This window comes from Anomalospiza imberbis, chromosome 13 (genome assembly GCF_031753505.1).
Source record: "Anomalospiza imberbis isolate Cuckoo-Finch-1a 21T00152 chromosome 13, ASM3175350v1, whole genome shotgun sequence".
In the NCBI taxonomy this organism is placed as follows: Eukaryota; Metazoa; Chordata; class Aves; order Passeriformes; family Viduidae; genus Anomalospiza; species Anomalospiza imberbis.
This window is the reverse complement of record NC_089693.1, coordinates 2,209,760-2,225,286: the sequence shown is the minus strand read 5'-3', so window position 1 is coordinate 2,225,286 and position 15,527 is coordinate 2,209,760. Positions and strand designations below refer to the sequence as shown.

The window sequence follows — 15,527 nt, the reverse complement described above, 5'->3', positions numbered from 1 at the left end:
GCAGCTTACTGTACTTCTGGAAGCACTATTCAAGAATAAATTGAAAGAAACAATGTCTGTCACATCCCACTTATTTCCATGGAGAAGCTGCATTACTGAAAACATGCACCCTTGCTATGATCCTGTGGAATATATTGTTCAAGATGTGACTCCTGGGGTGTCACTGCAGATGTTTCTCATTGCATGACAACACCTCCCCAGTGTCAGTCTCAAAGTAGTTTCTGGTAGCCAAAATTTAATATTAAGTAGAGAACCATAGCCAGTATCTGTTTATTGATTTGCAGTGTGTATTAAAATTGTATCTTTAATCTGTTGGTACTCAAACAAAGAAAAAAATAAAATTATTACAATTAATGCTCATTCTTTTATTAGCCTGCAGCCTACTTAAAATGAATAAGGCCTAAATTTTGGGACTGCACCACAGAAATGATGCCTGCAATTAAGCATTTCATCTGCAATGCAGTGTGACTGCCCATTCAGCAGGATTTGGAGAAGGAAGGAGCCTAAATGAAGAGATTCTTTTAGATTAAACAGTAGAAAAACAAGTAAATAAATACATTTGTAGTTTGTATAGAGAAGAAAGCCTCAGGCTTTATACAGGAGTCAAATCATAAAGCAGCTCCTTGTATAAAACCTGCTATTGTGCAGTTCTTTGTGGGATTCTTTAGTTTCCTATTTTGATTGTGGCTGCAGTGAAGGGTGTCCCCAAATTCCAGGAAGTTGGCCACTTACAGCATTACAGTGGTGCCATGTGCAATCCCCCAAGAGCACACAATTTTGGCCCTGAGATATTCACTTTGCTGAATGCAAGTCTGTGCAAAAACATATTTATGAATTAAGTTACATGCACAAATTCTTCCATAAAGATCCACGTAGCAAGCTACAGTTAAAAAGTCTTCCCTTGCAAATCTGGCAGGAAAGTTACTGAATTACCTTACTGCCAAAAAAAAGTGAGGGAACCCTGTGGAATTAGTGCCTTGGGAAGATGAAGTGGATTTCACCTGTGTTTAGAATCCCAGTAAGTGGGTGAGAATTTACTGGACAAACAAGTAATTATCAAGTTACAGCACATCCAGTTTCCAGGACCCTCATTCTGTGTTCTTTAAACAAGCCATTTGGCACAGCCTGCTAAATATTCCAGCAGGACATGGACAACAATTCCAGGAAAACATTCCAGATCCCTTGCAAGGGAATTGAGGTTCATTGGGAAACACTCACTGCTCAGGCTAAACACAGACCCTTCCCAAAATGGCAAGCAATCTTGTTTCCCTTGGTCTGCTTTCTGTGGAAAGATGAATCTTTATTTGGTCCACGTCTACATCAGAACTTCTGTGGGAAAGCCCCATATCCCCAGTATTCTTTGGAAGGCAGCGGGCAGAAATAACTTATTCCTTTTAACCCTTGTGTCTGTGCACTGGGAAACTTGGGGCTGCTGCTCTCAGCAGCATTTGCAAGGCCTGAGGCAGCCTCAGGGCTGGGGTGTATAAACCAGGTACAAGTTGTTTGGGGAGGCCCCATCCAGTCAGCACCGAGTGCAGGGATTTGCTTTCTCTCACTTAACTTTAGCCTGGGAATGAAAGGCCCAATTTGCAGGGATTCACTGCATTTCTTTATGCTTAGACTGTCCAGTTTTCCAGAGGTGCCCTCTCCTCCCCATGGATTATATAAGGTGCCTGGGGTCATTGTCCTGCTGACATCAACACCGCATTTAAGAGCAAGTTTGTGCAAGAATTCTGAAACACACCCCCCTGTCTGGAGAAAGAGGGGACTGAGGCCACTGGTACTTACTCTGCTCACACTGTTTGCCTGTAAATCCTGTCCTGCACGTGCACTGCCCAGTGATGTGGTCACAGTCGGCTCCGTTCTGGCACTGGCACACATTGGCACAGTTCTTCCCATAAAAAGCAGCTGGGCAACCTTTCAGCAATCAGAGCAAGGAAAGAGCAAGAAATAAGCTGAAAGTCAAACTCAGATGTGTTATCAGCACAAAGTATGTGGGCATATAAATCTATGGATTTTCAGCCTCTGTATATTTAATGACATTTATTTGATGGTCTAAATGCAGAGATTCTGTGACAGCCAATTTTCTTGAAGTAATGTTTCTCATCTTTACAGAATTGCCTCTTAAGTGTTTCAGAAGAATGAAAACTTGACCCATCTATACAAACTACATTTTCAAGAAGTGAAAGAAGATGCTAAACAGAAACTCTCTGGAAGACCAGGGATCAATCAATTATTTGCAAGTGAAAGAACCTTCTTAAAAGGCTCACCAGAACTGGATCTCCTCTTTCATACTGGTAATTTGGTAATTTCTCAATAGGGTGAGAAATCGCTAACATTTTCCTAAATCAGACCATAAATACTGGGGCATTAACAAGCAGGGACACTGACTGTGCAAATTCTAACAATGAATCAATAATCTAAATGATTTTCTCCTCCTTTACCGAGAGCCAAAGGCATAAAAAACCTTGGAAAGCTTCAGGACCATTTTCTTAGGGGTGATGTGAGGTTATCAGGAGTAAGTAGCATGTGGTTTTCCAGGGAAAACTGCAATTCTTGGAGGAGACACGAGGTAGCAGCACATACTTTGACAGATTCCCTGTCTCTGAAAGGCTTACGCTGAGTGCAGTAGAGCCCGGTCCAGCCATGAGTGCATCTGCATTCTCCATCGTAGGGGCTGCACAGTGCTCCGTTGTGGCAGTTGCATGAATGAAAGCAATCAGGGCCCCAAAACCCAGTGGGACAAGCTATGACAATAAAAAAAAACATTTGTCAGCTGACAAAACAGCAAGCAATGATGCTGTGTTAGTGCTGTGGAGGAGCAACAATAAAGGGAGAACCCGCGAGACATCAGCAAAGGCAGAACCTCGCACTGCCGAGCTTGGCAGTGACTCCTGGACAGTGACCAGTCCTTCCTGGACAGTGACCAGTCCTTCCTGGACAGTGACCAGTCCTTCCAAGCCACCAATTGCTCTCCAAACCCTGGTGCCACCCTGTAACCTCTCCCTGGCACAGGGATTTCTCACAGCAGGTCGATGGAGGGGATTCTGCCCCTCTGCCCCACTCAGGTGAGACCCCACCTGCAGAGCTGCCTCCAGCCCTGGGGAACAGCAGCAGAAGGATTTGGAGCTGCTGGAGCAAGTCCAGAGGAGACCACGGAGATGCTGCAAGAGCTGGAGCCCCTCTGCTCTGGAGCCAGACTGGGAGAGATGGGGGTGCTCACCTGGAGACGAGAAGGCTCCAGGGAGAGCTCAGAGCCCTTCCCAGGGCCTAAAGGAGCTCCACTAAAGCTAGAGAAGACTTGGGACAAGGGATGGAGGGACAGGACACAGGGAATGGCTTCCCACTGCCAGAGGGCAGGGATGGATGGGATATTGGAAAGAAATTCCTTCCTGTGAGGGTGAGGCCCTGGCTCAGGTTGCTCAAAGAAGCTGTGACTGCCCCATCCTTAGAAGGGGACAAGGCCAGGTTGGACACTGGGTCTTGGAGCACCGTGGGACAGTGGAAGGTGTCCCTGCCCATGGCAGGGGTGGAATGGGATGGGCTTCAAGGTCCCTTCCAGCCCAACCCATGCCAGGATTCAGTGGTTCTGTGATCCTCTGTGTAGGGCAGGAGGCAGGATCAGGTCTGTGCTGCAGTGAGCCAGTGACCCTCGACACGACCCCGCTCTGTGCTGTGGCCGCTCTCCGTGCCTCACTGGCATTATCTGTGAGGACAATTTAGGCAGGGTTGCAAGATATGGAGGTAATTTAATTTTCTTTTTGACATGCTGGAATTCTTGCATAATAAAGCCCAGCTATTCAGGTTTACTTTGCTATGCAATCAACCACTAAAATTACCACATTCATTTGAAGCACAGAGTGCTACTCCAATCATGAAAAAATGTAAAGAAAACTTCTTCCAGTATGAATTCCCATCCACAAATTCAGATTGCTATTGTTGTTGGGGGGCTAATATTAAATTAAAATCTCTGGGTCTACTTTATATTTCAACAAGTACAATATTAATACATTAAAAAAAGTTACTGTAAGACTCCCTCCAAAAATGAATGCAGTAAGTTACAGTTATTAGTGCCAGACTAAAAGATCCGAAATTATGATAGGCCCTCAATATAACAACTATATTTTTGCTTTAAAAATCACTTTCCATTGCTTCCTGCTAAAGACATGAATTAATAAGGCACAGTTCCCAGGAAACCTGAAAGTACAGACACCAGGCCTATTTCCATGGATGCCAGTGGCTCCATGGATGATAAATGGAAGTTTCTGGCATTTGACAGACACCTCTAAAACCAGAATGAAAGGCCAAAAAAAACCCTGCCATGACGTAAATCAAACAAAGGTCACTGGACTCACACAATGTAAGCTGAGCAGGATTTGGCCTGAAGTGTTTGTGCTATAAGCAACCAGAAATATTTTTCCAATGCTGTTCTAAGGCAGAGCTGCAGGGGCTGTTAGCGAATCCAGACCTGGCTCTGAAGGTGGAGCTAAAATTATCTCCTGAGCAGCTCCAAGTCCAGGTCATTCCAGGTTAACGGGAGCACAGGGCTGGAAATAGCCTGGGAGGGGAGGCCAGGTGCCCACGGGAGCCTGGAGTGGGACAGGGTCACCTTGGGAGAGGTTCCCTTTGTGTGCAAGGAGTAACTGAGCAAAGAGCCACGTCCCCCTCTGCTCATCCAGAACACAGAGCGCCCACAGCCAGGTGCTGCCTGCTGACCTGGTCCTGCTGACCTGGCCTGCCTCACTCTGTAAGGAAAACCATCTTTTTTCAAGGTGAACAGACACTAACAGACATTTCCCAATTAGATGGCTAAATATAATGAGGAATATGTGCAGCTTTCTGTCTTTTTTCCCATTCTTTTCCTGCTGTCTTTGAGTGACAGCAATATTCTGCCTGTGGAAGACACACAATAAAAGCAAAATTACGGCCGTCTGTTTTTATCCGATTCCTGCTTTATCACTTGGAGTTTAATATATTTTACTCTGGAATGCTGTCTAATATGCTAGTTGTATCCTGAATATGAAGTAACATTTCTGAATGATCGGATATTGCCTCCCTCTGTGATCTAGCTTCAATTAAGGGATGCTCTCAGGAAATGACACTTTGGGATCAGCAAATGCCAATCTTCTACCTGGGCAATTTTCAGAAAGAAATCCTTCATCCCTACAAGGCCACATTGACTTTTACAATTAAATTACATTTAATAGAAATATTTCAGCTACCTAATTTCTCAATTCTAGGGATTTGGTACATGAAAACATTTACTGGTTAATAATGACTAAATGTAATAGCTGAAAGAAAATGATTTAAAAAAAATAAATAAAATGCAATCCAGCTAGAAATTAAAAGGGAGCATAGAGCTTTCTTTTCTGATAAGAGCTTGTGACCTCCCTTTCCTGGAATAAAAGCCAGTCAGGGCTTCTGCAAACTCCAAATGCAGAAACGAATTCAATCCAAAGCTAACTTAGATTAATTAAAAGAAATCCGCTTTAAAGAGAGTAAGGCACTGGCTGTAATACAACAGGGATTTCCCCAGAATCTGTCTTTAACTTTGAGAAAGCACTAAACAAACACATGAATAGGATATTTGAAGGCAGAGATGGAAAAATGACCCTTTGCTTACTCTGGGAGCAGTCCATCCCTATCCAGCCCGGGAAGCACTGGCACGATCCGTCGATGGGGTTGCAGGTCCCGTTCTCGGTGCACTGACACACCTCAGCACAGTCCTTCCCGAACTTCCCACTGGGACACACTGAAAACACAAGGCAGGCTCTTCAAAAGGAATGTGAGGAAATCACAGGACTCAACATTTAGCAATTAGAGATAAAATTAATTACAACAGTTTTTCTTTGATGCAGCAAAAATCCTCTGGAAAGCAGGAGAAGTATTTGAGCCCATTTTGCTTGCATCCCAGGAGTAAAAACAATAGGAAAAAGTCATATAAAAATCCATTTTTCTGCTGGAAAATAAAGCTAATATAGTCAGAAGATTGCAATTATTGAAGGGCAGTATGGAAGGATTACAAGAGAAGAGACAAAACAGAGAAGAGGGGTCATTAGGAGAAGAAGAGAACAAGAAAAACTTAGGAGAATTCAGTGAGTAGCAGCCACAGGTGAGTGGCTGGGACTGATCTGGTTCCCAAGGATTTTATCTATATTTATATTTATATTTATATTTATATTTATATTTATATTTATATTTATATTTATATTTATATTTATATTTATATTTATGTATGCTATCTATCTGTTTGACTAAGAGCTATTTAACAAATGTGCTGCATCCCAACAAAATCAGCACCTCTCCCTGTGTGCCCACCTAAGTGAAGTTGGAAGAAAAGAAACTCTCAATTTTTTTCCACAGTCATCTTCTCACATCCTAAGCACAGTGACAGGAAACTAATAGACATGTAGATCTTCAACCTCCCACCAAATTATAGGAAATCTTTAACGTTAAAGTTGATGGAAAGCTCTGCTCAGTAATGAATGAAACGTTTCATTTCTGGGCTCTTATTGGCTGAGTTCCCTGACAAAAACTGATGCATTTTCAAAACAAGATAAAACATACAGTCCATCTTTGCAAAGAGTGTAACAAATGGAACTGGACTTGTATCCTGGTAAATAATAGCAGTGTCAGAAAAGTGATTAAGGCACTTCCCTGAATTATGCAGCTGTTTTACCACTTCAGCCTCTCTCACTTTCTCAAAAGTAGTGTCTGCAGGTGACCTCAATCTATCCTGACTGTGAATCAGCCACAGATTGAAATCCTGAGCTGTGATTCATTGGCTTTTATATAATATACCATCCTCTGCTCTTACAACAGCAGAGTATTGTTTTCTGCTTGTGTTTCTATAGATTATGGACTTATCTGTAGGAGTGGATAAAGATGGGTTTGGCTTTCACACTGTGTGCTAAACAGAACTGTTCCTAAGTGAAAAGAGATAAAACTGAGCACAATATACAGCCAGGATGGAAAGAATACACAAAGAGAGAAGGAAAGCAGAACCCTCCTATCACAGACAGCAAAAACTGAACTGATCTGTCAGCCCAGGCTCCTGGACAGGCCACACCATTATTCCCTTCCAGTGCTCTGCACGAAGCACTCCAGGCACTCTTTTATGGCATCTTTGAGATGGAGATGGGCAACACCACCTCGATGAAGGCTGGGGTTTGTATGTACAAAAAATGGAACTCTCAAAGGACTTCCTTAGAACAGGAGCTGATTTGTTCTGCACCGTGGAATACTGATGGATCAGGGCAAGCTCTGATGCAAACAGAGCTGCTGGCAAAGGGACCAGGTCACGCTTTGGTGCTTTGGTGCACACAGGCAGAGCTGGCAGAGGGGTTCAGTCCACAGGAGCTCCCCTTGTCTCTGGGAAATGGGATGATGCCCTCTGGAATGTCAGCACAGAGGGATGACAAAATGGTTCTTCTCCCTAATTTAAGCACCTGGTTGTGGACTGACAGACAGACTCTTGTGAAGATGTGAGATCCAAATCCAAGCACTTTTTAAATGTCTCCATCATTTTTAGAGAGCTGAAAAACAAGGCCTAATGCTGCTTTCTTCAGCAGCCACCTGACTGTACAACACAGATTGGGATGTTAATTAGCTCAGAAAGCTCTGAAGTGGGACTCCCAAAGTCCCTGTGGGATGTCAGGTGTGTTCTAGCAGTGATAACAAGTTATTATCAACCCATCTCGCTCCGGGATTGTGAAAGACATTCATAAAGCAGCTGTTTAGTTGTTTGCAGCTCAGAATCCTTGGCACAACTGAGTCAACCTGTGCAGTTTTGGGGGTGACACAGCTCCTCACATGCACATACTGCTGGTGGAAGAATGCTCCTGCTGCCAATGGCACAAGGAAATGAAAATTCCAAAGTGAAATCTTAATTTCACGTTTTTCTAATGGAAAATTAATTAGCATTTTTCTTTCTACAAAATAAAGTTACATGTTAACTCATTATGACAAACTGCAACACAAATTGATTTTAATTAGGACATGAATATTTTAAGATTAATTTGCTAGATAGATCAACATTTCAAAGTAAAACCAGAAGTGCTGAACATCTGAGCAAAAATAAAATAGTTTTCTTAAGAGGATAATTAGACCTGCTTACGCTTTGAAATCTGGCTAACGTTTCACATAAAATGGACAAATTCACTGAAATACGTTCATTTTAATAAATTAATTGGTGTAATGTTTAGTTGACTATACAGCACAGGAGAAAAAAAACCCATGGTTATATTTAATCTATGTTTAATGATTTGGGGTAACTGCTGCCTGCAATCCCAACTTACTGCAAACCAGGTCATCGAAAGTGTCATTCAATTTTGGCAGGGATGGTGACTTCACAGGGGCAGTGGCCACTACAAATCACTTCTTTTAAATATCCGTGTAGAAAATACCCACTGCGGTATGCAGCAACTGAGGGTGCAGAAGGCTGAGGGGTTTTGTGGTTTTTTTTTTTTTAGGATGAAAATGACACCTGGAGTTAAATGTGGAACTTTGAAAGGTACAGAATGGTGATGGGTGTTTGGGGGGGCTGAAGTTCCTCTTCACCTGTGAAAATGAACTCACCTCTCTGCCTCACTGCAAACTTTCCTGTCTCCTGCACTGGTGCCCGTGGTTTAAGCTATTCCCAGCCAGGTCCCGCAGTGTCAGTGAGGTTCTGTGCACAGCTGGCTGTTTGGGATTGTCCACCTGAGCTGGTCTTTACCTTAACCAGTACCTCCCTGTCCTGCTGCAAAGTCCACATGAAGGTGCTCTCAACATTCAGGTGAGGACAGGCTGAGCAGCAAGAAAAACGAAGCCATTGGATGCTGATGTATTTACAGCAGGTGTCTCATTCCACAGTCATTTCAATCCAGTGTGGCAGAGCTGCTTTACTTATGAAACAAGGAGCACATCGTATTTACAAGAGGGTGACAGAGTACCTGTTTGCATTTTCCCTCTGAAGGAAAGATTTGGTGAAAAATGCTTTTTTTTTTGGCTTTTCGCAAATATTACGATGAATATTATATGTGTAATGTTAGAAAGTTATGCTGTATTAATTCTCTTAAGTAGTGTATTAAATGTATTTTTAGGTTATAACACAATGTTATAATAGAAACTATGCTATGTAAGATACTTTTTAAGTAGCTCAAGAAAGAGATGAGATAATCAAGAAATTCTTTGCAGAGAGATAACAGCGAAAGGGCCCATGAAGAGTTACAGCCTCCTTATCAGAAAAGACAAACATTCTTCCACCTTCTCTCCATCTTTATGGAACCACCAGGATTAAGGGAAAGAAGTTGACAAAAACCAGAGAAATTCTTAATGTGCAAGGAATTTATGCATCATGTATGAGATACATGAATATGCAAGAGGCTGTTGCTTTTAAGGGTTATTCCTTTGCTCACAAGGCAAGTTTTTTGTGACTTAGTGTCCGAGAGCATCTGGACGTCCGTAATTCTTTGCTTTTTATTGTCTTGTACTTGTCCTAACTCTAAATTTTCATTACTCTAATTGCATTACTGTTTTTATAACCATTTTATTATTGTTAAACTTTTTAAAATTTTAAAAGCCAAGCGCTTGGCGTTTTTCACAATTTGCTTGGGATGTAAACTGCTGAACCAAGTGAGAAAGGCAGGAAGGTGGGATGGGACTCTGCAGAGCCCCAGGAGGGGTGGCGGTACCTTGGTTGCAGAGGGGGCCGGAGAAGCCCGGCAGGCAGTCGCAGTGCCCGGACACGTGGTGGCAGGGACCATTGCTGTGCACGCACTGGGGACACGGCTGGCTGCAGTGGTGGCCGTAAAACCCGGGGGGGCAAACTGCAAACAGAACAAACCAAGCTGTCACGGGTTTTCCAACATTTTCTCATCACTCAGAGCTCGAGAATTCTCTGTCTGTCTTAATCCCAAACCAATATTTCTTAATTTATCAGCCGCAATTTTGTGGACAAGCTGAAACGATGAAGGCTGTTGGATTGTTCCATGTCTCATAAAGTGCAGGCTCTGGTAAAACTGCTCCTGTGTTCAAACATTCCCACCTTCCTTCCTCATGGAAGTCCTTGGCTATTGAATACCACAGCAGCGTTCTCAGCAGCCTCTCTCTCTCAGGGCATTCGTTTGAGTCTCTCTGACCTGGACACTTTGACAAAACAGGAGTTTAAGATGTTTGAGACCGCACAGCAGAGATGGTTAATAACACACATTCCAAAGATTTTAGGATAGGTAGGAAAAGAAACACTGGCATACATGTACAGACAACAGAAACTCAGAAGTGGGAATTGAGTCAAGAAGTCAGAGAAGGTGTATTAGGAAACAATATTTTCTGTCAAAACTACTATGCCAAAAGCTGATTTCCAAACCTATCTGGTGCAATGCCTGTGCTCAGCTGGGGCAGTCATTTTATACATTTCATGGGAGGAGCAACAGCCATCAAGTGATGAACAGAATCCAATGATGGCAATCATGTAACACCACACAAAATCACCTGTTTTGACTCAGTAATCACACCAGATAGCTGGGTAAACTTGTAATGAATTGTGCGCTTATTTTGCCTAAAACCTGGATTGAAATTATTATAGAATTTGTACATCAAGTATAGAATCAGGATTATGGCTCAGTAGCTCTTCTAAAAGCAGATTTTTGCTTCTAAGAGCATGTAGAGTGAAAAAGCATCCACTGTCCAAACATTCACTGCAATAGATAACACAAAGAAATGTTAAATTGCAGTAAGTGACAGTAAAAATAACTTTATATGTTTTTATTTTTACTCCTGTGATTCTCTGTTCTATAGTTCTGGCTCAGTGGTTACTAAATCATGTCTGTTCTATTTTTCCAGCAAATGAGAATTTTCTCTTGGACTGTATGTTCTCAGAGGGTGTCAGGCTCTTACCCCACTGCACATTTCCAGCTGGAGCTTAGCTGACAGGTTGGTTGATGATGCAGTAGCTATAAAACAACCTGGATCATTCCTGGAGACATTTCTGCAGGCTTAAGAGCACTAAACCATCCCAGTGTCTCATGTAATCCTGATTACATGGACAGGACAAGTTGGCTGAGTATCATCTTCAGTATCATCCTCAGCTCTGCCTTGTAATAAAACAGCCTAAATCCTGTTTCTAAATGAATTTCTAAGAGAAAAATGTGGATGATTTTGAGAACAAGCCTAGCAAGGTCTCCTGTTCACCAGGTATTCTTGAGCTCAAATCTCAGAAAAGAGCTGGAAGCAAGCTGGAGTCCCAGGCCAAATACTCACAGAGGCACTAGCAGAAGCATCCACAGGATCCCTCTGCTGTCACCCCAGTGGAGAGGAAAATTTCTCCCCATTAGATCCTTAGCAAACATCTTCATGGAGCAGCCTGATTCCTGGGCTTGCAAATTGGGCAAGGTTTGCTCTTGTAGCCTGCATGCCAACAGCTGATAGAACCAAGCTGGGTTTTTTTTTTTATCTCAGAAAGGTCAGAAACTATTAACTTCTGCAAGTTTTGCACTCTTAAGGTTTCAAATTTGTAAAACATTTTCTTCTTCATCTCCCTGAAGCTCTGAGCTCCACATTTTAGCCTTGGAGAGAGGTTTTACAGCTACACAGATATGCTGAAGCACCTGGAAATTGGAGTTTATAATGGAAATGCTTATAGGCCATTAATGACAGCAGTGCTAGAGGTCATTGTTATAATGGCTTTAAATAAAAACTGTCAGCTACAAATTATTTTTAGAGATGAGTGTGTTCTAGTGTCAAGTGTAACTGGTGAAATCAAAGGGGATATATGAACTGGGCATGCAGAATGTCTTACAGCACGAAGAAGAAGAAATGCTGAGCAGAAAAGAAAGACAAATCCACTTCTTGTTTACATGGGAAGATGGTTGGTGTAGTTTGGATCAGTGAATTAGGGTCCCTATGGGGCAAATGCAGCTGCCCATATAAAACAAATTAGAGGATTTTTATCTGCTTGGTACATTTTAATATGTAGCAGCAGAGCACCAAACAGGAGCTATTTTGGGCTGCTGTGTTTCTTTTCCTGGCATATAAGAAAACATTGCCTTGTTATTTTGATGCCAACGCTCATCCACTTGTCATTATATGATGGGTGGTGGCTGACTGTTTAACAGGTCTGCCTTCACTGCAAATCCGTGTCCTGCCAGCTTTGGTTTGGAAAGGTGCTGCTCCTCCTTCCAGGTCACCTGTGACCTCCAGGTGCAATCAGAAGAAGAAACACAAGGCACGGCTCAGTGCAGGAGAGCTCTTGATGAAGGAGCATTTTCCGGGCTCTTTTGCCCTCAGGAAGTCATGAGCTAAAGCAGCTCAGGAACTGTGGATTTGTCTGTCTGGTGTCATAAAGGAGCATTTCTACCTGCCTTGCTTCTGCCAGCTATGGAAAATCTTACTTCTCTGGCACAAGGGCCCTCTGTATCCCGGTGCACAGTCACAGGTTCCATCCTCAGGGGAGCAGGATCCCCCGTTCTCACAGCTGCAGGAGATGGAGCAGTTGGGTCCCCAGCGGCCCTGGGTGCAGATGTTGTCACAGTGGATGCCTAAGGATACAAAGCCACACGTTAGGCTTCCCACAACTCTTGCTCTGCTCATTGATCAAAGAAATGCTTGGCTGGACTGATGCCTCACAGTCCCTCAGAGCCAGCGAGGGAGTCTGGGAAGGAAACAGCTCCTCTTTTATCTGCTTAATAAAGTGAAAATTAAGAAAATGCCAGAGAGGTGAATTCTGTAGGTGTTAGTGGGCACCTGTTCAGTCCTCAGCACCATTAAAGAAACTCTGCATGTCATCCAAGAGATGAAGGTCAGGAATTGCTTTAAAGTCACAAAATAGCTCAAATAACTGGTCTGGAAATAGGCAGTTGACTGAAGCCTGATTATTTACCTGTTGTGAATTGGACGACCATAAAAAGAAAAATCAGGATTTTGCAAAAACATGTTCAGTATTTGGATTCTTGTACACAAGTAAATTAAGCTCTATTTTGTGTTCTGTTCCCTCCCTGGCTTAAAGCCCTGTGCTCTGGTGCTTTGTGCACATACCCCACATCCACCCAGAACTCCCCAGTTCTGTGTGAATGAACTGAGTTCTGATCCAGCAAGTGGCCATATGTGAGCACAGCCTGAGCATTTGCATGTGAAATGGAGACTGAGACATGCCAATCCAGCTCCCAGTGCTTCCCAGGGTGCTGGTTTGATATTTATTATTATGAAGAGCAAAGCTTGGAAACACTGAAAGGAGCACACGGCCAGGAAACGTAACACAAGGCTTCTGGCATGGTTTCAACTGGCTTTGTTTAAACTGGTGACTTTTAAAAACAACCTTGTGCCATGGCTTGTCACATATAAATGTGATTGAAGGAGCTGATCCTGCACACTGTGTCTGAGAGGCTCGCACTCCACTGGGATAAGGCAGTACCAGTACCTGCAATTAGCAGGGCTATTTGCATGATCAAGGGCTCCGTGGATGGGTTTGCAGGAGCACGAACTAAGAGGGACACTGAGCAGTGCCAGCTGCAAGGAGTGACACTGGCAGGAGCACCTAAAACAGCAAAAATGGATCAGAGACTGGCTTGGAAACTTTTCTTAGAACACGACCCCAGTGGGAGCCTGGCCCTGAGATCAGGGGGTACCCACACGCCCCAGCTGGGCTTCCAACCCCAAACGGAGTTGTTATTTACTATCCCTGACCTGAGATGTCCTTCACCATCTTCAACCTGAGATGTCCTTCACCATCTTCAACCTGAGATGTCCTTCACCATCTTCAACCTGAGATGTTCTTCACCATCCCCAGCCTATATTCTTCACTATCCCAAATCTGAGATGTTCTTCACCATCCCCAATCTGAGATGCTCTTTACTATCCCTGACCTGAGATGTTCTTCATCATCCCCATCCTGAGATGTTCTTCATCATCCCCAACCTGGGATGTTCTTCATCATCCCCAACCTGGGATGGTCTTCATCATCCCTAACCTGGAATGTTCTTCATCATCCCCATCCTGAGATGCTCTTCATCATCCCCAACCTAGGATGGTCTTCATCATCCCCAACCTGGGATGGTCTTCATCATCCCTAACCTGAGATGCTCTTCATCATCCCCAACCTAGGATGGTCTTCATCATCCCCAACCTGGGATGGTCTTCATCATCCCCAACCTGGGATGGTCTTCATCATCCCCAACCTAGGATGGTCTTCATCATCCCCAACCTGGGATGGTCTTCATCATCCCTAATCTGGGATGGTCTTCATCATCCCCAACCTGGAATGTTCTTCATCATCCCCATCCTGAGATGTTCTTTACTATCCCCGATCTGAGATGTTCTTCATCATCCCCCTCCTGAGATGCTCTTCATCATCCCCATCCTGAGATGCTCTTCATCATCCCCAACCTGGGATGGTCTTCATCATCGCCAACCTGGAATGTTCTTCATCATCCCCAGCCTGAGATGTTCTTCACTATCCCTGACCCGAGATGTTCTTTATCACCCATGCACATGTCCCACAGTGGGATCCAAGCAGCCCAGGGGTTGCATTAGTGCAGCTCTCTGCAGAAACACAATCCCAGTCATTTCCTCCACCTCTGATAACTTCATCTGGATGCTGGAGGTAATGCACTGCGTTTGGGAAGCTGTGATCTGTACGGTCACCAAACTCTGAGCATTATTAAATCAGCTGAAAGTCATTATAAATACACTTACACTGCAGTTTCAAGTTGGTTTTATAAATCTCTCAAGTTAACACAGTAAGAAATACTGCGGAGCCAAAATTTCCCTTTTCTGAAGATTAATCATACAATTATAATGTCCCTTCCTAGAAAATCTTAACCAAGTCTGGCAAAAGTACAGTTTGAAATGTGATTTCTAGTAATACATGATCTTAGTTTTATTTATAAAGAGACATGGACCATTTTGTACAGCTTAATAAAAACCACATTAAAATACAGTAAAAACTTAATACAAGCTCAATCCCTTCATATCCAAGTAAATAAATCTGAAAAAAGGGACCGTGAAAAAAGACAAGGAACATTTGTATTAGTAAAATCAAGAAAAACAATTATTTTAAAGTCTTCCCTGCTCCCTTTAAAATCAAATATATCCTTGGATTACTTAAACAAGTGCTTTGTGTGTGCATTTATGTCTTTTATCTGCAGTGCTCTGTAATTAAAAAGTCAGATGATAAATTTTAAATAAATAAATGTGATTGTATTTATAAATACATATAGATGATCATTTATAGCCTTGAGTCTCAATGTGAGCTCCCTGAACTGAAATTCCGACACAAACACAGAAAAATGTGCATTCTTCCTCCCGATTGCAGCATTGAAATTACAATTCTGTCATTGTGTAATGTCTATTTATAAATGGGGACAATTAAACAGCATTATTTCTTGTCTCTTTTGACAAAGTTTGGGGAAGAATGACACTGACTCTTTTCTGGTGGAAGGTACCTGAATTTGAATGCCAGGGCTGTTCTTGCAGCAGCAAAGCCCTTCCTTTGGTAATGAGTAATGAGGGATGTCTTCCCTCTCCTAACGAAGGCAATGAGTCATTGTGGA

General features: G+C 42.9%; 1 protein-coding gene across 9 annotated transcripts in view; it reads right to left on the bottom strand.

Moving 5' to 3' along the window:
- The window catches only part of MEGF11 (multiple EGF like domains 11), a 273,843-nt gene that overhangs the window by 27,907 nt on the left and 230,409 nt on the right, over nt 1-15,527 (bottom strand). For all 9 annotated transcript variants that reach the window (XR_011003600.1, XR_011003601.1, XM_068203530.1 and 6 more), the window contains 5 exons: nt 12,372-12,518; nt 9,675-9,809; nt 5,624-5,752; nt 2,619-2,747; nt 1,789-1,917 (listed from right to left, as the gene is read on the bottom strand). Coding sequence is in view for 7 of the 9 variants with exons in the window: in XM_068203530.1 (XP_068059631.1) it covers nt 1,789-1,917; nt 2,619-2,747; nt 5,624-5,752; nt 9,675-9,809; nt 12,372-12,518 (669 nt within the window). In the remaining 2 variants the exon portion in view is untranslated. The remainder of the gene's footprint in view (nt 1-1,788; nt 1,918-2,618; nt 2,748-5,623; nt 5,753-9,674; nt 9,810-12,371; nt 12,519-15,527) is intronic.